Source organism: Rhinolophus sinicus, linkage group LG02 (genome assembly GCF_036562045.2).
Source record: "Rhinolophus sinicus isolate RSC01 linkage group LG02, ASM3656204v1, whole genome shotgun sequence".
NCBI lineage: Eukaryota > Metazoa > Chordata > Mammalia > Chiroptera > Rhinolophidae > Rhinolophus > Rhinolophus sinicus.
Window position 1 is genome coordinate 42,666,111 of NC_133752.1, and position 22,642 is coordinate 42,688,752.

A 22,642-nucleotide genomic window follows, 5' to 3' on the forward strand; every position below is an offset into this window, starting at 1 on the left:
AATTAATAATCATAATTTTTCTATTTTTCTGTCATGTCTTAAATATTGCCTGGCCCAAAATGTATACCTGCTGAGTATTATAGATTCTAAAGTATAGTGGGGATTTTAGATAGCATCTCATTAAGCCGAGCAATTTGCAGTGCATATTGTTCTCTTCTGGCAGAATTATGAACACACACACACACACCCAAAAAAAAAAAAAATTTTTTTTGACAAACATTTGTCTTGATACACATGTGTCTTTCTTTAGAAAACCAAAATCACAAGTATAACATATCCACTAGACTCTTTACTCTTATCAATTCTAATCAAAGTTTTAAAATTGGTCCAAAGTTTAATAAAGCTAGGGGAAGAAATCTAGTGGCTTTTCCCCAAAGCATAGAGCTCAAATGCATTTTTGTATTAGGAGATGCATTTCACACATAGCTTTAATTTAAACAGGTTAGTCAGCTGCCATGCTAAAAACTGCTATCTCAGTTTCCCTTTATTCATTTCATTTGTACACGCTGATGGATTCTGTTAGAGAATGCAAGGGAAACATCATGCAGTAGGTATAACAATTTCAATTTGCATGGATTATGTCTAATGCGGATCCTGTTATTAGCTTTTATCTTTGTATAAGAAAACTGCAGCCCTGATTCCTACTGGTTGTTTGAAATTAATTAATTAATTAATTAATTAATTAATTAATTTATTTATTTCTATGGCGGCATACAGCTCTGTTATTAATTAAACATGAAAAATTTTATTTAGATTTATTGATCAATCCCATGTGCACTTAAGTATAAAACATAATAGGCCTTATTTGTTAAAGAGAAATATTTCCCATCAAATGTGTCTTAAATACTCTTGTTAGGGATTTAGTTCTAAGATTAAATTGCCAAAGTTCATATGTATTTTACTTTTCTTCCAAATTTAGATGACTAACTAGTCAGAATAGTATATACTGAGGTACCAAGAAACCGACTTTCTGTTCCTCAATTCATCCTGTCTGGGTCACTGCATATAGAGTGAAAGTGAACATACATAAAGCAATTGACAATTTTAAAAAATACAAGGAGAGTGAAGTAAAATAATATTCATATAATGTTCCATCCTTCAAATTTTTAAAAATATGCTGATATTGCCATGACTCAAAGAGCAAGAATGTTAGCTCTGTGTATCATTTGACAAAATTCAGCCAACTTTACCACTTCACTGTGTTATGTCATAGTCCTTTAATATCAACAGCAAAAACTAAAAGCAAATTTTTTTGAAGATCAGAGCTGTCATTGTCTATTTGGCTAGCAATTACTCAGTCTGAAATCCTTTGTGAACTAGTGTGAACTAACCATTTAGAGGATAAAAGAAATAGCCTTTCCCCCATTCATAGTATGGTGAGGTAACTTTGAATGTATGTAGTAGAGAGACAAACGTATCTCTAGGTTACATGCAAGCAAATTTCATTCTTCAAATAAATACACCACCAAATATAAGACTTTAAATTCCCTCTTCTCTTTTTCTTCTATTAACTATGCAATTTAACATTCTTTACAATCCCTTTATCTACTTATTCCTCACATCTATTTTCACAGCAACATCATTAAGTGAACAGAGTGCTATTTGTTATTACTTTCTGAAACTCCAATGCATATCAGTGACTGATAAAGATAAAAAATAAATTATGGATTATATAAACCAGCAAGATGGTCCCATTTATTATACATACACATGTAAGAAAATCTTCAAGGCTATTAAACGTAATTCAATGAACATGCTTGAAAGCCTCATTCTGAAAAAAAAAGTAAAAAAATAAAAAGTGCACAATTCTTTGTTTATAACTAAACATAAAACATAAAAGAAGTACATGACAATTTAAATATGAGCTATGCACGAGAAACACTAACCATCTTTATCCTACCCAGAGACAAGAAGAGGGTGATTTAGTTACCCATCCTGCTGGCCGAGAGTCTGCAGTTCAGTGGTGTGTAAATTGTGATGGAGAAAAACATTCTTTCTGCTGTACATGTGTAAAGAGATTGGCCCTCTCGGAGGCTGTCCGAACCTGCCTGTGAAGGTTGAATGCTGTCGGGACACAGCCGCTTGGTCTTTTGGTTTCTCTGAGAAAGTGGGGAGCCCTTCAGTCTTAGGTGTTGGCTTCAGAGAGTTCTGCCCGACAGTGGCCCGTAAGTTCTGGGTGACCTCTGAAGTGAGGGTTTCGTAAGTTCCTCTTGAGTGTTTGATAACTTCCACTAGTTCCTTGTCCTTCAAGAAATTACTTAAGCATAGACTTGATAGTTGACAGGTCTTGCTTTTGTAGGGGCTTGTCTGGTCAGCTGATGAGTATCTAAAACGGTCCTCGGTGGGAGTATGCATTGCTTTTCTGTCCCTTGTGCTGAGATTTTGGCTCGGAATTCGATTTCGATATGTAGCCTGTGGTAAGGACACAGCAAGAAAATGATGTCTTTAAAAATACATTCATAGCATACACAGAATACAGAGTTATATATTCACATTTTCTGTGCAAACCCCTGCATTTTCAACAAGCCTTAAATCAATGGAATTCCCCATGAGATTAAATTATTCAGGGCGACACTACTACCAATAGTGATTAAACAGTGAAGTTACTCTAAAGGGCATTGTTTTAAAGACTTCATTTTCAGAGGAGTTTTAGGTTTACGACAAAATTGAGAGGGAGGTAAAAAATTTCCATATACCCCCTGACCCCACATATGCATAACCTTGCCCCCAATCAACATCACTCACTACAGAGGTACACTTTTTGCCAAGGATGAACCTACATTGACACCTTATAACCACCCAAACCATAATTTACATTACAGTTCACTGTTGAAACTGTATATTCTATGGATTTGGACAAAATGATAATGGCATTGGTTCATTATAATAATATCATAGAGTATTTTCTTTGCCCTAAAGTCCCCTGTGCCCTACTTATTCATCTCTCCCCTCCTCCTACACCTGGCAACCACTCATCTTTTTATCATCTCCCTAATTTTATCTTTTCCATAATGTTGTATAGTTGGAATTATACAGTACATAGCCTTTTCAGATTGGCTTCTTTTGGTAATATGCATTTAAGGTTTCTCCATATCTTTTTGTGGCTTGATAGCCCATTTGTTTCTATAACTGAACTAAAATACTCATACATTTTGAAATTTGTTTAACTTCCTAAATTTGAGTTCTGTAGTTTTATCTGAGAATACAGATTATTTTAATAAGTAATGAACATGTATATCATGAGGTTTTTAAATTTTTGTTGTCTTTAATATGCTATATATACTTAAGTACATGCCCAGAGAATTTTAGAATTATCAATATCATTAATTGTATCCGTAAAATAGTAACCTAGAAATTTAAGGAACTAAAAACAAAGTCACTACAATAACCTAAAGGGAACAATAGAGCACTTAGAAGAACTTGCAGCATGTGTTTCATTTAGATTTTTGGATGCACTTTATATTAATCCAAATAAGTTCCACAACAATATGCTATTTCTTTCTCACAAGAAGTTTATACTCTAATGATAGAAACAAGACATAGCCCATTGAATCATGCTGGGGCGGGGTATCAAAGATTACAAGCTGGCACCGGAATTCCTCTTGAAGAGAGAACTGTCTTGGTTTAGAACAACACATTGAGCTAGAAACTGACTAGCTGGCTTATTGCTCTGGTGGCAGAAGTGGAGGATTTATTGTTAACACAAAGAAGGAGGAGAAAATGGAAGAGAAAGAGAGAATAGAGTAGAGCAGATGGTAGTAGGTTAGTACAAAACATGCTGAAGGAGCCAGTGAAAATTTCTGCATCCTTGACGTATAAACAGTAGAGTTTCAAATGCCCATCTTTTCATTGTTCCCTAGAAAACCAATTCTCCAAACCTGATCTGTATTTTGAGCCCCAATTTGCTTATCCAGACGTCATCACTTTGATTAATTAATATCACTAGTGTGACATAAAACCAAACCAAACAAACCAACTTGATTTTGACTCTGAAACCTATTCTTCCCCAGACAGTGCTGTGATTTATTGAGAAGGAAGCTATGAGGCCAACACCTGGAAGTTATTTTGGCTTTCTCAGTTCTCCTCATACCTCTTTAAATCAAGTCCTTGTTGATATACTGAAAAAAAAAAAAAAAGCAACCTCGAGTCATCCGTCCACTCTCTTATATGCGCTCAATCCTCCTGACCCAACTCTCAGGCACATATTAAGCATTTACTGAGTAGTTTCCAAATAATGTTTATCTGCTAGAGATAATATATACTATTTATTCAGTGTGTATTATATATTAAGCATTTTTTTAATGCCTTAACATATTTAATCTTCACAAGAATCTTTTGAAGCAGCTTCTTTATCCTTATTATACAGACTGGCAAGCTGAAGCCCAGTGAGTTTGTCTGCATCCTACAGCTAGTACAGGGCAGACAATCTGCCTGATTAACCACCAGTACATTCTACCTCCCAGTATGCCCATGGGAATAGTTCTGAAATATGTCACATTTTTCTAAAATAAGTTACATGCAGCACAATATTGTAATTTAAATTGATGCTTCAAGGTTGTCATTACTGAAATGAATCTCCCTGATTTTCTGCAAAACTAAGGTCTATTGGGGGTATCATTAGGGTGTCCATATACTCAGTCATTTCAGATTGAGGTGTTTTACTTATGCCATTGTTTTAATTGTCTTGATTTTTACATGGTCATTCTAGGTTTCACTATGTTCTTACTGATAGCACTCTCTCTCACTTCTAATATGCCATTTTAAGTCTCCCATAGATTTGGAGTAGCGGTAGTCAGGCAGGTGAGCTGGTGTACAAAGAAAGCATTTCATGATTTACAGGCGATGTTTCAGGGATTTTTCTTGGGAGTAAAAGGAATAAACTATTTTGACTCAATTTTCATTGTTCAGGGACTTTTCTAGCTTACTTCTTCTTGATTCTTTTTTAATATTCTCGATATTTGGACCTCCTTAGAAATGTGAGCTTCTAGTTTCTTTTCATCTTTGTGACTTCTGTAAGATGCTTACCTAACTATTGAATGAGTTACTGACAGACTCCAAATCAGCACTGTGCTTAATATCTTCATCCAAATGGTAGACACATCATGGGTGTAATTTGTGAAATATTCTTAGAAAATAAATGTTTCAGGACAAAAGAGACATGAGTAAATTTATCAGGATTATTACCAGTGGAAAGTTTATTTTTCATTTCTATTTCTATAGATGTTGCCTAGGAAAGTAGAGGAGTCTGGTGGTGATTCATTTCCATTACATTACATTTGAGGAAATATCCATTATTTTCTGTATATGATTATTTTAACCCTCCTGGGATATTATATTAAATACAGTTTTAATAAAAGTATATTAAAGCAATCAACTGAATCCACAGGCATCCTCAATGTTCTTTCTCTGGTATAGTATCTGATACCTGCAAGGTACATGTGGATTCACCATAAAAATAAACAAAATCAAGGATCTCACTCTCAATTTTTAAAGACAAATGTATGAATTACCCGTTTCTGTTTATTTGGCATAGATTGCTTTTGACGTCTTAGACTTTTTCTCTTTTTTTGTTCTCTGTGATGTTCACCATTAAGTCCAGAGCTCATTGATCGTGTGCATGGGAGATGGCATAGCATAGGGGTTAATGGCATGGATTTCAGGTCAGACATATATGAATTCATTTGATAAATATTTATTGACCACTATTGAGGGCAAGACACTGCATTATATGATGGAAAACAGTGCTGTTCATAAAAGAACTGGCTGTTGCCTTCAGATAGCTTAAAATCTTCTATCTGGTTGCTAGAAGAATCAACCAGAATCAAACACTTTCTAGCTAGGTGACCATGACAAGTTACTTACCCTTCCTAAGTCACCAATTCCCTCATCTATGTATATAAAATGCCTAAAATTATGCCTGGAACACAGTTATCTTGATGACAGCAACAATAAAAAGTATTACAGTAATAAAATAAAGTGACCAATAGACCTAGAAATTACTTTGGTATGAACATTTCATTCTTTAGAAGCTAAACCGCTTTGAATACTTCTATCTAGACTAAAAAAAAAGCAAAGTAATTTATTCCAGAATATTCAAGTAAAGTTACATTTATTATTGTACTTTGATAGCTCTAAGTGAATTTCATTAATATGTAGAAAATGAATTGAAAGGGAGTTATGGTACAGCAGCAGTTCTTAATCCCTCTTTTCCCATGTGTCATCATGACATAGCCGAAACCTGGGATATGAAGATACTCCCATTAAACTATCTTTATCGCAACTCCTATCCTCTATTTACATAAATTTTGCATTCATAAATGCAAATGGAGGGAATCAGAATCTTCTCTAATTTATAAAAAGAATAATTTCTGGTCCTTTAGCAATAGCTGAAATGCATTACTTAAAATATAGACTCAACAAATGACTGTGACCCATTTGACACTGGCCTAGTAACCTGAAGATTAATTGAGCAGCTCACTTCATTATTGCAGAAAATAAATAATGAATCACCAGTTGAGGCAGTACAATAAATGAATGACAGAACAAACTATAGAATACATATATTAATTTAACTATTACAAATACATCGATACATATCTAATGGCAGAATAATAAAACACTTTTAACACTGTAATGTCAAAGCCATCTCTATGTACCATGAAATACACTAAATAGATGAAAAGTGCTCTAAATAAAGGTATGTACAAATAATGTTACTTACTGAGTAAGATGTCAAAGTGTATAAATAAATCTTAAATGTAAGTATGTCCACATTCTTTGTGTACTGAGGTATATAACAAATGTTTCAGGTGCACAATATGCACGATATTATAAATAGACATCTGTATACACAACAAAATGATCACCAAAAGTCTAGTTACTATTTATGACCATACAGTTGAACCCCTTTACTCATTTTACTCACTCCCTAACCCCTTTTTCCTCTGGTAAGCACCAATCTGTTCTCTGTAAATATCAGCTATTTTTGTTTTGTTTTGTTCATTCATTTGTTCTGTTTTTTGTTTTTGTTTTTTGTTTTTTTTTTAGAATTAACACATGGTGAAATCATCTGATATTTGTCTTTCTCCACATGACTTATGTTACTTAGCTTAATGCCCTTAAGGTCCATCCATGTTGTTTCAAATGGCAGGGTTTCATTTGTTTTCATAGCTGAGTAATATTCCAGTGTGTGTGTGCGTGTGTGTGTGTGCCACATCTTCTTTATTCATTCATCCATTGATGCACACTTAGGTTGTTTCCATATCTTAGGTATTATAAATAATGCTTCTATGAACATAGGAGTGCATATATCTTTTCAAATTAGTGTCCTCATATTCCTTAGATAAATAAACAGAAGTGGAATAGCTGGGTCATATGAAAATACTGTTCTTAATTGTTTTCAGGAATCACAATACTATTTACATAGTGGCTGTACCAATTTACATTCCCAGCAATAGTGTACAGTGTTTCCTTTTTCTCTGCAGCCTCTTGAACATTTATTTCTTGTCTTTTTGATAATAGCCTTTCTAACAGGTGTGAGGTGATACCTTGTAGTGGTTTTGATTTTCATTTTCTTAGTAACTAGTGGTGTTGAACACCTTTTCATGTTCCTGTTTGCCATTTGTGTCTTCTTTGGAAAAACGTCTATTAAAATATTCTGCTCATTTTTTAATCAGGTTTTTGTTTGTTTGTTGAGTTGATGAGTTCTTTGTATATTTTGGCTATTAACCCCTTATCACATATGTGATTTGAAAATATCTTCTGCCATTCAATAGGTTGCCAGTCCTTTTTAATGATGCTTTCCTTTGTTTTGTGGCAGTTTATTAGTTTGATGTAGTCCCATTTGTTTATGTTTGCTTTTGTTTCTATTGCCTTTGGAATCAGAACCACAAAAACATTGCTAAGATACATGTCAAGGATATTAATGCTTATGTTTCCTTCTAGGAATTTTATGGTTTCAAGTCTTACCATGTAAGTCTTTTGTTCATACTGAGTTAATTTTTGTGTGTGGTATAAAATATGTGCCCTACTTTCATTCTTTTGCATGTGACTGTTCAGTTTCCCAACACCACTTATTGAAGAGACTATCTGTTCTCCATTGTATGTTATTGGCTGCTTTGCCATAAATCAATAGTCCATATATTTTTTAGTTTATTCCTGGGCTCTCAATTCTGTTCCATTGATCTGTATGTCTGTTTGATGCCAATATCATACTGTTTTAATTACTATAGCTTTGTTGTATAGTTTGAAATCAGGGCACATGATTACCTCCAGCTTTTTTCGTTCTTCTTTCTCAAGATTGTTTTGGCTATTTGGGATCTTTTGCAGTTCCATACAAATTTTAGAAATATTTGTCTCTTTCTTTGAAAAATGCCATTAGAATTTTGATAGGATTACACTGAATCTGTAATCCTACAGATTCAGTGTAGGATTGCTTTAGGTAGTATGCACATTTTAATAATATTATGTCTTCCAATCCATGAGGATGGGCTATCTTTCCATTTATTTACTATTATTGTCTTTCTTTCAGCTAGCTCTGAAGACCATCATAAGGGTCTCTTTAATATACTATCTCTAAAGATCTTTGTAAATTCTCTTAAAGAAAAGTTAAATTAGCACTGTGACAAATTTTAAAGAATTAAATGGAGGAGTTCTGTGCATAGCCCCCTTCTCATTGAAGTATACACCTTAAAAGGACCTCTCTTGTCCTAGTTTTAGAGGATGGGTTTTATATGTTCCAAACAAATGCTGTACTATCTATGGAATCTGCTATTGGAGGACATATAAAAATATTTTCTATTTCCAATCTAGTTTTAAGGCAGTCTATAGTTTACTTAACCATGAGCCAATCAGAGAATTTAGATTTGTATAAAGTAATTTAAAATCATGCAAAGGAAAAGACAATGGTAGTATTTATACTTTTGAGAGAGCTTTTTGCCTTTATAAAATTTCAAGCAAGGCTTGAATCTTAAACAAAACAAAACAAAATTGATGTACAACAACAACAAAATGCAATAAGGTGGTGATGAATGCTTTTAACACCTAGTTGTCTATCTGATACCTAATGGTGAAAGATCCAGGTTGAGAAAGGATTCTTAAATATGCTAAACTCAAGAGAGCACATGATGTGTAATTTTAGAATTTTAGAAAACTGATTAGAAGGCAGACAAGTCACTTTATCTCTGATTTTATTTATAATAGCTAAAATTTAGTGAATATTTATAATGTATCAAGATATGTGCTATATTTTATGTATTATTTCTTTCAATCCTCATTAGAGGATTTCAATATATCCATTTCAATGACAAGGAAAATGAAACCCTTACATTTAAGTACTTACCAGGATTCAAGGGTTAGCGGATAGCAGGATGTGAATTGGAGCTCAAACATTTGGATTTCAGAACTCAAGCTCTAAGCCAGGATTTTTTCAACCTCGGCAGTATTTAAATTTGGGATTATGTAATTTATTTTTATAGGGGGCTGTCATGTGCATTGTAAGATGCTTAGCAGCATCCTTGCCTCTACCTGAAAATTCCAGTAACACCTAAACCCAGTTATAAAAACCAAAATTGTCTCCAGACATTTCCAATGTCCCCCGGAGGGCAAAGTTGCCCCCAGTTCAGCATCACAGGCCTAAACTATAATACTGCCCTAAATCAGACAGTTAAAAGGGATTAATTCTGTACTTTTTTTAAAAAGAAAGGCCATATACAAAAACTGCTATCCTTTAAAAAAATCATTTATAGCCATTAGGAGAGCAAAATTAAGCTTTTTATGATTTTTGTTTTATTTTCCAACCACATATAATGCTTACTATAGGCCAGACACTCTTCTGAGACCTTACAATTATTACCTTTAAAAGATTAGCTCATTTACTAAACCAATGCAATGTACTAACAAACATTGGAAGCATGTATAAACATAAATCTTGCTCAACAACAGCAATAAAAAACATACAGTACGGTGCATAAAAATGAAGGGTTTCTTCATTCAGACTAACCAAGGAAGCATTAGGGTTCCAATATGTTTAATCAGGCAGCACTTGACTCAGCACTCTAACAAAGGTCTTAAAAAATAAATTTCCCAGCACATATACAAAATGAAGGAATATCAATGGAGTGTCGTGAACTACTTAAAAAAACAAATGCCCCTTTTGAGTTTTTGCTACCTAATATTAATATATTGTTGTGAAGTAAATTGGTAGACCTGAAATGTGCCTTTCTCAGTGGCAGCCATTGAAGTGTCAATATAAGCTCAAATCATATTTATTAAAAATTACAAACTGTCCTTTTTCTGTCATCACTGAAAAATAGGGTTTGTAAAGCAGTTATAAATACCAGGACATTTCTCTGTGGATTTTGGCATGTTGCTGCATCTGTTTGTATCCTAAGAAGTTGAATCTGTTTTCAGTGATAAAGAATTTTGTTAAAGGTCTAAGAAACACTACCGCAGAGAGATTGTATACAGAAGTAGTTACTGCTTTGCAAGCAGGAAGCCTTGTAATAAGTTCAGGTAATAACCAAAAAGAAACATTCAAAGGTTCTGTCAGACAGGGCCTATTTTTTCCAGATTGCACAAATTACCAAGAGGAAATTGTCTGGAGTTAAATTATTTCTTCTAGCTCAACCTCATTCCTAAATTCTTTAGGGGATACTAAATCCTCCTGGTGGGCACTTAGGATTCAACCAGGGTTAGAGGACTTGCACAAGATAAGTAAGGTGAATGCTAATAAGTTCGGCTAACGGCAGAGTTACAAAGGGAGAAAAGCCAAGGCATCTCCCTTCCCTCACAAGAAAAGTCAAGTGTGCAACAGTTTTCCCATAAGCCACTAGGCATCTGATTGACTATTCTGATTATAACTAGAGTAATAAACTCTGGACAGGACTAATCCTGAAGAACAATAATGAATTATCTTTAAAAGTAATGTGTGTGTGTGTGTGTGTGTGTGTGTGTGTGTCTATATTGTAACCCACTCTGTGTGAATAATTCTCCTTAGTTAAAAGGTGACTTAAATGACAATTTCAGACAATCACTGCTTATGATAGCAATGGGGGTATATAATTAAGGACTCAATTCAGAAGAAACCTAAGAAAGTATAATTCTGTACAACTGATACTCCAGAAAAGTGTGATTTCTAAATGAAAAGGATAAGTGAGGGCTTAAACTAAATTTATATGCCTAAGGGAAATAAGTAGGAGATAATTCTTACATGTTTGCATACGAAGGCACAATAATGGATATTTGCAGTGGTTTACTACAGCAGCAACATGAAAAATGAGTCCCTAGGCTAAACACCCAGATTCCCAATACCTAACACATATTAGATGGAGCAAAGTTTCTTAAATGGAAGCAGTATTAAAAAAAAAATTCACAAAAATTCTTATATTCACATAATGTCTTTTGTGTGAATAATTCAAAGTCTTTATATACAATTGCTGTGGCTTTATAAGATAGAAATATTTGTTATATCCAATACATGAAAAAAGTACATATAAAATTGATTAAGAATCTAGCCTATTATTCATTCCTCTTGTTTTCTAGTACTTGTTAACATGATTAAATAATCTGAGTTCTAAGTCCTGGCTAAATGATTCTACCTTATGAGTGATTTCACCCCATAAACTCTGCTGGGAGACTTCTAAAAGGAAGACATTATTTATTTAATCTACACAATAACCTAAGAAAAAAGTCAAATAAAAATACAGTGGTTTTACACTGATCATTTGTTGTTTTATATCAGTATAATGTAAGGCAAGTCACTTTTAGAAACAAGTTTAACCACCGAATAAAGACAATACATAATTATATACATGGTATAATTTGGGGAATACTATGAGTAACAAATATAATTATAGAATCTCATCTGTCATATACGTTAAATGATGCACATTATTTTCACATAAACTATCCTAATTTATCCTTGTTAAGATACATTAAGATTTGTTCCAAATGCCTCACTTCCATTTTATAAAGGGAAAACTGAGGCTCTCGTTAATAATTGGCTTATTCAAGATGGCTCAGGTAGTAATGCATGGTCTTTGAATTCCAATGCCTATTACTATGCTGTCATTTTATCTGTCAAAAGTTTAGATAAATACACTTTCCCAATTGTTTTGTTGACACTAAACTCTCACTTTTGCGTCAATTCCTTTAGGTGTATTACATATTAATGGGTCATTAACTCTGAATTAGCTTATTACACAAAATATACCCAGGCTGCATGTTGAAATTGCTTCCAGATAATTTGAAGTATAACCTTATAAGCTATAAGTCATTTATACCTTGGTATGAATCAGTTTATCAGTTTACTTCTGAAGAAAAGGGTTTGAAAGGAACCATGGGAAGTAGAGGTCTCCAGAAGGTATAAGTAATATGCAAGTAGCTAAGAATAACGTTGAAGAAAAGTGATGCAGAATGTAGACATATAGTATACTTCACTCCCCGTCCCCACTAGAATACCTGTCAAAGTAGTTAGCATGAGAGAACTACTGGCCCAAGGATACCAGATCACTTGAGCATCTCCCTAGATTCACTGGTCCATTTTTCACAATATTCTTTCATTATGTGAATTTAAATAGTTTGGTTCAGTCATACCAAATAAAAAAAATATACATTCTAATGTACTCCAAATGTTATTTTTAGGTTGCTAGGCATTTTGTATTAGCTTTGTCTATATTTTCCTTCAGTAACATGCACAATTTAAGGCAGACCGATTTCATTTAAAAAAATGCAGGTGACATGTACAGGACAATAATATGAAAAATAACAAAACTTACATGTTATGCTTGATGGTTTGGTGACACAATATTATTTAAAATTCCTTCAAAGAATTTACAACATCAAAAGAATATTACAAGCATGTGTATGGAAATACAAAGTATTCAGAATGGTTTGGGATTTGTGATGAAGTAATATTCATTTTTATCTACCATCTGATTTTCTGAAATGCTTTCATATAGTATAGATAAAGAATAAGACACAGCAGGGAATGCATTCTTGTACGAAAAGTTATGGCCAGTATATCATTATCTACCAGTTAGAACCAAGTTTTAAAAGAAGCATGGAATTTCAAAAATATATTCTTTCATCGTGTAAAGAGTCAAGCCTTGCACATAAGAAGTTTACTTAATAATAGCAATTTTTCAAATAACCAACCATTTTTTTTTTTTCCTACTTGAGATGAGTTTATGGATGTTAGAAATACTTACTATAGAGTGAAAAAAAAATTCTAAAGCTATATTTTTTCTTTTGAAAAGCTGCTTTATCAAAGAAAGTCATTTTCTTTATAAATTCAGAGTAGTCTAAAAGTCTGCACATGAAGAGAAAACAGGCCACCAGCTTTACAGTTAGTCATCCTTAAATATTATAAAATTAATTTTTAAATAGAAAAATCAATAATGCACAAAATATAATGACAGTAAGATGAAACATACAAATTGCTAAGATCTAAATAAATTGGTCAATTATTTTCAATTTATTGTCATTTTATTAATTTCAAATATAACCTCTAACCCATTAAAATATTAATATTTTCATTTTGATTTAATAATAAAGAATTCAAGATGAAGTAGAGACTGTAAAGTTAATGTGGTTTAACCTCCTTGATTTGATAAAAAAAATTATAGTTGAGTTCATAGGTGACTTACCTTCCTCAAATTATAAAGATATTAGTGGCAGTCAACACCAGTTTCATATTTCCCAAAGCATGTCTTAATACTTCCATGCAGACCCATCACCTTTCATTTTAATACATAGATACAAGACATGTATTTGGCATAAGAAAAAAAGAGGTCAAAACACTTGTATTAGAATATTTAATTGTATGTTCCAGCCATTATGCTGTATTTCAGCAACATTCATGAACTGTGTTTATATAGATAGAGTTACATCTGTTAAGTTTGTGTGATAAAAAGAATGGATAAATAGAAAAATTCTTTGAGTAGTACAAGGCATTTTGTGCTGCATTATGATAAATGAAAGAAGGGGTAAGCTTGTAATGGTAGAGATTACATATGTATACACTGACCTTTGCAAGTTGTGTTCTGTTCCAATAGGTTGTATTCAAAAGAGAAGACATGGGAATGCGATGTTGGCTTAAGGTAGATCTATCTGCATTCCTCCGACTGAAGTCAATTAGAGGCAGAAGGGATAACTTTCCTGGCTAAGAGATGATGTCTCCTGCATTTCAATAGAGTCTATGTTGGAAGGTCCATATGTCAGAATTATAAGGCTGAGGTGAGTCCATATCCAGCCATAAAGAAGGTGGTTTTCACTTAAAATCAGGACAGACTGGCAGATACTATTGTTGGTAGCAAATGATTTCTCCAAGAACTCTATTCAATGGATTGTGCATATGTGCTGTTCTGAGTATTCTGAGCAATTCCCTACATTCTCTGGGCATAATTCAGAAATGTTAAAATCAAAAACTTGTGCTAAAAAGAGTCAGTACATCTCCCATACCAGCTTTGTTAATCGTTCTCATTCTTTGGTTCTTTCTGCCTTCATTATTTGTTCATTCATTCACCCATTCACTCTTATGGAGAACACATAATGGGAGATTCAAAGAAATCAAATATACAATCCTACGCTAGCCACTTCCTTTTGCATAAGAACTAAACTAGTAATTAAAATTTAAAAAGTAAGATTAAATGAGTTACTAAAACAATAATATGAAAGTGTCACAAGAAGAGATTTAATGAAAAAATAAATGTTACAATAGTATATTTCCTAAGAGTGAAACAGAATTTTCTAAGGAATTGCTGTCTTTGATTGCTTCAATATCTCACTCTCCCTTTACTCACCAACTCACTCCTGCATGGCTTTTGCTCCTCTTGAAGACCTTGAATTTGTTAAGGCAAATGGACCTTGTCACTTCATGTATTCTTTACTATTAAGAAACTTTTTATGGCTTAAGCACTTCCATCTTGAATTCCATCATCTTTTGTTATTTGTGATGTCTCAAGCCCCTGGTTATTCTCCTGCTTCTCTGGTCACTACAACTCAATACCGTTTGCTGGTACTTGTCTATTTAAATGTTCAGGTTTACTTAGCCTGGTCTAGATTCATTTCACTCTCCCTAAGAGATCTCATCCATTTCCATAACTTTACATACCATCTTTATATGAACAACTCTTAAACTTATACTTAAACCTAAACTTTTCAGAGTAATCATATGTGTAACTCCATAACTATATTACAGGTATCTCAGTCATATATATAATTTTTTTTTGCTAACTGAACTCACTATAATTGCATCGTTCTGGTTTTCAATTATTCTTAACAAGTTCTGTAATATTTGTTGAAGGAAGGAATGAATGAATGAATGAATGAATGAATGAAGACTATATAGAAAATTTGGAATTTTCCCTGAGACTTTCCTCTTTCTCACTCCTAGCCATTTAATCCAGCACTATTTGTTATTCTGCCGTCATTCTGCTCTCCACCTCCATCCCTCTAGTTAAAGTCACCACTACCTCCACCCAGTTACTGCATATAATCTTGTATACCTTCCCACACATACCAGAAAAAGAGTTATAGAAATCCTTTCAAAATACAAATTTATTCATGCCATTGACCTCCTCTTTTCCTTTAATATCTTCCTACTGAATTTCAGGAAGATACAAATTCTTGTAATGGTCTACATGACTCTGAATTGTCTAGCCGTACCTACCTCTATAATTTCTTCTCGGACAACTTTCCTCTCAATCATTGAGTTTCTAGCAACACTAATCATTTTGAACAGCTCTCTCCTTTCTCAGGGCCTTTAGCTCTTTCATGTTTTAGTTCCTGCCTGGAATGTTCTTCCCTTCATTTTTTGTCTGACAGCTATAACTCAGTCCCCAGAACATTCTTTTAAGCCTTTCTCACACCCCACAATTTAAATCAAGTTATAATATTTTAAAATGTCAACACAAACACACCCTATAATTTTTCTTTAAGCAGTTGTCCTAATGTCTGTATACACACATACGTTGTGCACTTATTTGTTTAATACCTATCACCCATTTAGACTGTAAGTTGTATGGGAGCAAGAATTGATCAAAGTATTCATAGCTGTGTTCCTAGAACCTAGCCTATGTCTGACATAAAGTAACTGTTTGACAAACATTTACTGAAGATAAATGGGAAAGGAGGGGATTGGGTGAAATGGGAAAAAGAGAGAAAGATCAAATATGGAGATATGATCTTTATTAACTCCTCCAGAATGAATATAATTTGAATTACTGCAAAGTTAGAAATGCATCCCAGGTATTATAAATAAGTAGGTGTACATTTTCAGGGCCTATTTTGGGCACTGTTAATATTATGGTTTCTTGCTAAGGGGCAGCAGGATGTTCACAAGGAGATAGAGCAAGAGAATATTGTGCATGAAAGTTGTTTATGTTCTGTCTTTCCCTGCTAATTTAGAGTGTAGAGTTTTAAATCACATGAAGGTGTAGTGAATGTTTTTGAAGAGGTAAATGACATAATAAGCAGTATTTTAGGAAGGTTAATTAGGTAATTAAAAATTAATCAGTGTAATGTAAAACTGTCTAAAATGAGGCAACCCAGAATGCATATATTTGTTAGGGACCAAAGAAGGTATGTGTCACAAAGTTACATAAAGTTACACATTATCAGAATTTTGAATGTTTCACATAATAGGCAAGAATAAAATTTTCTAATGCTCTGGAAAAAAAGAAAAGAAAAGCCTGAAACAAAACTTGTAACAAACTTCATTAGTGTTTAGGCACAAAGTTAAAGTACAGACAAAACATGAAGAAAAAAATACATAGCCATCAAATAAATTTCAATTCTGTGTGGTAAGAAATAGTTGTACATGTTCAATTTACAAGCTATATGTTTCAGAACCAGGGGTAGCATTTTATGTGCAGAATTTGTATAAAAACATAACTTTTACTGGTTTTCTCCAGTACTATGAACAAATGATGAAACATTTTAATGTAAATATTGGGTCTTCAATATTCCATAGGATATACATTTTTTAAAATTACTGGGGTGACAAATGTTAGTAAAATTACATAGATTTCAGGTGTACAATTCTGTATTGCATTATCTATAAATCCCATGTGTGTTCACCACCCCAGAGTAAGTTCTCCTTCCATCACCATATATTTGATCCCCCTTACCCTCATCTCCCACCCCCCACCCACCTTACCCTCTGGTAACCACTAAACTATTGTCTGTATCTATGAGTTTTTGTTTCTCATTTGTTTGTCTTGTTCTTTTGTTGTTTTTGGTTTATATACCACATGTCAGTGAAATCATATGGTTCTCTGCTTTTTCTGTCAACTTATTTCGCTTAGCATCATACTCTCAAGATCCGTCCATGTTGTCACAAATGTTCCTATGTCATCTTTTCTTACCACCGAATAGTATTCCATTGTGTATATATACCACAACTTCTTTATCCATTCATGTATCAAAGGACATTTTGGTTGTTTCCATGTCTTGGCCACAGTAAATATAGCTGCAATGAACATTGGAGCACACTTGTCTTTATGGATAAATGTTTTCAGATTTTTGGGTAGATACCCAGGAGAGGGATTGCTGGTTCATATGGTAATTCTATTTATAATTTTTTGAGGAATCTTCACACTGCCTTCCATAACGGCTCCACAAGTCTGCATTCCCAACAACAGTGTATGAGGGTTCCTTTTTCTCCACAGCCTCTGCAACACTTGTTACTATTTGTCGTGTTGATGATAGGCATTCTGACTGGGGTGAGGTGATATCTCATTGTGGCTTTTATTTGCATTTCTCTGATGATTAGTGATGTTGAGCATTTTTTCCTATGTCTATTTGCCATTTGTATGTCCTCTTTGGAGAAATGTCCCTTCAGGTCCTCTGCCCATTTTTCAACTGGGTTGTTTGTTTTTCTGTTTTTGAGTTTCATGAGTTCCTTGTATATTTTGGATATTAGCCCCTTATTGGAGGCACTGTTTGCAAAAATTATTCTCCCATTCATTTGGTTGCCTCTTTATTTTGTCGATGGTTTCTTTTGCTGTGCAGAAGCTTCTAAGTTTCATATAGTCCCATTCGTTTATTTTAGCTTTTACTTCCATTGCCTTTGGAGTCAAATTCATAAAATGCTCTTTGAACCCAAGGTCCATAAGTTTAGTACCTATGTTTTCTTCTATGCAGTTTATTGTGTCAGGTCTTATGCTTAAGTCTTTGATCCATTTTGAATTAATTTTGGTACATGGTGACAGATAGCAGTCCAGTTTCATTCTTTTGCACGTGGCTATCCAATTCTCCCAGCACCATTTATTGAAGAGGCTGTCTTTCCTCCATTGTATGTTTTTAGCTTCTTTGTCAAAAATTATCTGTCCATATTTATGTGGTTTTATTTCTGGGTTCTCAATTCTATTCCATTGGTCTATGTGTCTGTTTTTCTGCCAATACCATGCTGTTTTGATTATTGTAGCCCTGTAGAACAAGCTAAAGTCAGGGAGTGTGATACCTCCAGTTTTGTTTTGTTTTTCTTAAGATTGCTTTGGCTATTCGGGGTCTTTTAAGGTTCCAAACAAATCTGATGATTTTTTGTTCTATCTCTTTAAAATTGCCATTGGGATTTTGATGGGGATTGCATTAAATCTGTATATTGCTTTGGGTAATATGGCCATTTTAATTATGTTGATTCTTCTAATCCATGAGCACGGAATATCTTTCCATTTCTTTGTGTCTTCTTCAATTTCTTTCAAAAAAGTCTTATAGTTTTCAGCATATAGGTCCTTCACATCCTTGGTTAAGTTTATTCCTAGGTATTTTATTCTTTTTGCTGCAATTTCAAAAGGAATTGTTTTTTGTATTTCTTTGTCTGAGATTTCATTGTTAGTATATAGGAATGCAGTGGACTTTTGTACGTTGATTTTGTAGCCAACAACTTTACTGTATTTGTTGATTGTTTCTAAGAGCTTTTTGGTGGAGTCTTTAGGGTTTTCTATATATAGCATCATGTCATCTGCAAAGAGTGACAATTTAACTTCTTCATTCCCAATTTGGATGCCTTTTATTTCTTTCTCTCGCCTGATTGTTCTGGCAAGGACTTCCAACACTATGTTGAAAAGCAGAGGTGATAGAGGACAGCCCTGTCATGTTCCTGAACGTAGAGCAAAGGGCTTCAGTTTTTCACCATTAATTATGAGATTAGCTGAGTGTTTGTCACATATGGCCTTTATTATGTTAAGGTATTTTCCTTCTATACCTATTTTATTAAGTGTTTTAATCATAAATGGATGTTGCATCTTGTCAAATGCTTTTTCTGCATCAATTGACATAATAATATGATTTCTGTCCTTTATTTTGTTTATGTGATGTATCACAATAATGGATTTGAGGATGTTGAATCATCCTTGTGCCCCGGGGATGAATCCCACTTGGTCATAATGAACAATCTTTTTAATGCATTGTTGTATTCGATTTGCTGGAATTTTTTTTTAGGATTTTTGCATCTGTATTCATCAGATATATTGGTCTGTTGGTTTTTTTGTGTGTGTGTTGTCCTTACCAGGTTTTGGTATCAGGGTAATGTTGGCCTCATAAAATGAGTTAGGGAGTACAGTCCCTTCTTCAATTTTTTGGAAGAGTTTGAACAAGATTGGTATTAGATCCTCTTTGAAGGTTTGGTAGAATTCAGTAGTTGAAGCCATCTGGTCGCAGACTTTTGCTTTTGGGAAAGTTTTGGTTGAGTGATTCAATTTCATTACTGGTGATCGGTCTGTTTAGATTTTCCAGTTCTTCATGGTTCAGCCTTGGAAGGATATATGTTTCTAAGAACTTGTCTATTTCTTCTAGGTTATTGAATTTGGTGGCATATAGTCCTTCATAGTATTCTTGGATGATCCTTTGTATTTCTGTGGTGTCTGTGATAACTTCCCCTTTTTCATTTCTGATTTTCTTAATTAGTGTCTTCTCTCTTTGTATCTTAGTGAGTCTAGCCAAGGGTTTGTCAATTTTGTTAATCTTTTCAAAGAACCAGCTCTTTGTCACATTAATTTTTTCTGTTGTCTTTTTGTTCTCTATTTCATTTAGTTCTGCTCTGATTTTTGTTATTTCCTTTCTTCTGCTAACCTTGGGTTTTACTTGTTCTTCTTTTTCTAGTTCTTTAAGGTGTAACATGAGGTTATTTATTTGGGATTTTTCTTGTTTCTGAAGATAGGCCTGTAATGATACAAATTTCCCTCTTAAAACTGCTTTTGCTGCATCCCCAAAATTTTGGTAGGATGTATTTTCATTGTCATTTCTTTCTAAGTATCTTTTGATCTCTTCTCTAACTTCTTCAACCCAGTCATTTTTTAAAATTATGTTGTTTAATCTCCATGTATTTGTGTTTTTTCCTGCTTTCTTTTTGCCGTTGATATCCAATTTCAAAGCCTTGTGATCAGAGAATATGCTTGGTATGATTTCAATCTTCTTAAATTTCTGAGGCTGATTTTATGTTCCAATATATGGTCTGTCCTTGAGAATGTTCCATGTACACTAGAAAAGAATGTGTAGTCTGATGTCCTAGGATGAAGTGCTCTATATATGTCATTTATGTCCATTTCATCTAATGTGTCATTTAGGGCTGCTATTTCATTATTTATTTTCTGTTTGGATGATCTATCCATAGCTGTCAATGATGTATTTCAGCCCCCTAGTATAATTGTGGTTTGGTCAATTTCTCCCTTTAGTTCTGTTAGTAGTTGCTTGGTATATTTCGTTGCTCCCTGATTAGGGGCATAAATATTGATGACTATTATGTCTTCAATATTTGTTGTATATTCCCCTTTAGCATTATGAAATGTCCATCTTTGTCTCTTGTTACCTTTTTCACCCTGAAGTCTGTTTCATCTGATATCATTATGGCTACACCTGATTTTCTCTGGATACCATTTGCTTGGAGTGTCAATTTCCACCCTTTCAGTTTGAGTTTATGCTTGTCCTTGAAGCTGAGATGTGTCTCTTGGAGACAGCATATGGTTGGGTTTAGTTTATTGATCCAATCTGCTACTCGGTGCCTTTTATTGGTGAGTTCAGTCCATTTACATTTAGGGTAATTATTGATATATGAGGATTTCCTGTCATTCTATCTTTTGTTTTCTGGTAAGGCTGTGTCTCAATTGTTTCTTTGCCTTTTTGTTGTTGTCTATTATTTCTGTGTGGTGGTATTCTATACCGTTTCTTCTTTTATTACAGTATATATTTCAGTTCTTGATTTTTTTTTTTTTTTTTGAGCTGTTACCCTAAAGTTTATGTAAACGAAAGTTTGATGTTACGTGTAGTCCATTTTCTTCAGCATGCTTACTTTCTCCATTCCCACATTCCGGTTCCGGCCTTTACTGCCCCCCTTTATGTTTTGGTTGCCACAAATTGTCCCTGTTGATGTTGGTCGAATAGCCTCCTTTAGTATTTTTGTAGTGCACGTTGTGTATTAGAAAATTCGCTCAGCTTCTGGATGTCTGGAAAGGTCTTTATTCCTCCTTCATATCTAAAGGATATCTCTGTTGGATATATTATTCTTGGCTCATAATTTCTCTCTTTCAATAGTTTGAATATTTGGTTCCACTCCCTCCTGGCTTGTAGAGTTTCTGCTGAAAAATCTGATGATAATCTAACGGGCTTTCCTTTGTAGGTTACTGTCTTCTTTTCCCTGGCTGCCTTGAGGATTCTTTCTTTGTTGTTGATTTTAGACAGCTTCAATACAATGTGTCTTGGAGAAGGCCTGTTGGGATTGAGGTAATTAGGTGTTCTATTTGCTTCTTGGATTTGAGGATCCACTTCTGTCCACAAGTTTGGGAAGTTCTCATCAACAATTTGTTTAAATATATTCTGTGTACCCCACTCTCTTTCTTGTCCTTCTGGTATGCCCATTTTTCTCATATTGCTCTTTCTGATGGAGTCAGAAAATACTTGTAGAGTTCTTTCATTTCTTTTAAGTCTCAAGTCCCTTTTTCTTCCATCTGTGTAATTTCCAGGTTTCTATCTTCGATGTCACTGATCTTTCCTCCATCTGTTCAACTCTACTACCAAAGCTGGTTATTTCATTCTTAACTTCTTCTATTGAGTTCTTAATCTCCAGAAATTCTATTTGGTTCTTTTTTAAAATTTCAATCTCTTTCATAAAATGCTCATGCTGTTCTTTGATTGTGTTTCTGAGTTCATTAAACTGCCTCTCTGTGTTTTCTTGCATCTCATTGTGTTTTTTCAGAACCTGCAATCTTGAATTCTCTGTCATTTAAGTCACATATTTCCATATATTTAAGTTCCTTTTCTGGAGACTTTTCACTTTCTTTCTGAGCTGTCTTATTGCCTTGGTTATTCATGGTAATTACTGGTTTATTATTTCTCTTCCTAGATATCTACAGGAGTCTGTGGATGGCTTCTGCAACAGGTTGATAGGAAGAGGTCTTTCTTTTGTTTTCCAGTACTTGTTGGTAGAATGTTTTATTTTCTCTTTGACTGCAGCCTTTTTTTTTCCTCTCTCACATGGTAGTGCTATGTTTTCTCTGCACTATTCCAGCTTCTCACACAATGGGGGGATTCCCTGGGAGACGGGCTTTGCCTCTGTTAATAATTCGCCTGGGTCACAGGGCACAGTATCCGTGTGGGTACGTGGAGAGCTTTCGAAGTTCCAAAGCTCTTCCTGCACCAGATTCAG

General features: G+C 34.0%; 1 protein-coding gene across 3 annotated transcripts in view; it reads right to left on the bottom strand.

Moving 5' to 3' along the window:
• Nucleotides 1–675: 675 nt before the first annotated feature.
• Nucleotides 676–22,642, bottom strand: part of CCSER1 (coiled-coil serine rich protein 1) — a 1,114,085-nt gene continuing 1,092,118 nt past the window's right edge. For 2 of the 3 annotated variants that reach the window (XM_074323491.1, XM_074323495.1), the window contains exon 11: nucleotides 676–2,412. In XM_074323491.1, coding sequence (XP_074179592.1) covers nucleotides 1,927–2,412 — 486 coding nt within the window. In that variant the 3' untranslated portion in view covers nucleotides 676–1,926. The remainder of the gene's footprint in view (nucleotides 2,413–22,642) is intronic. The other variant, XM_074323500.1, reaches the window with a different exon arrangement.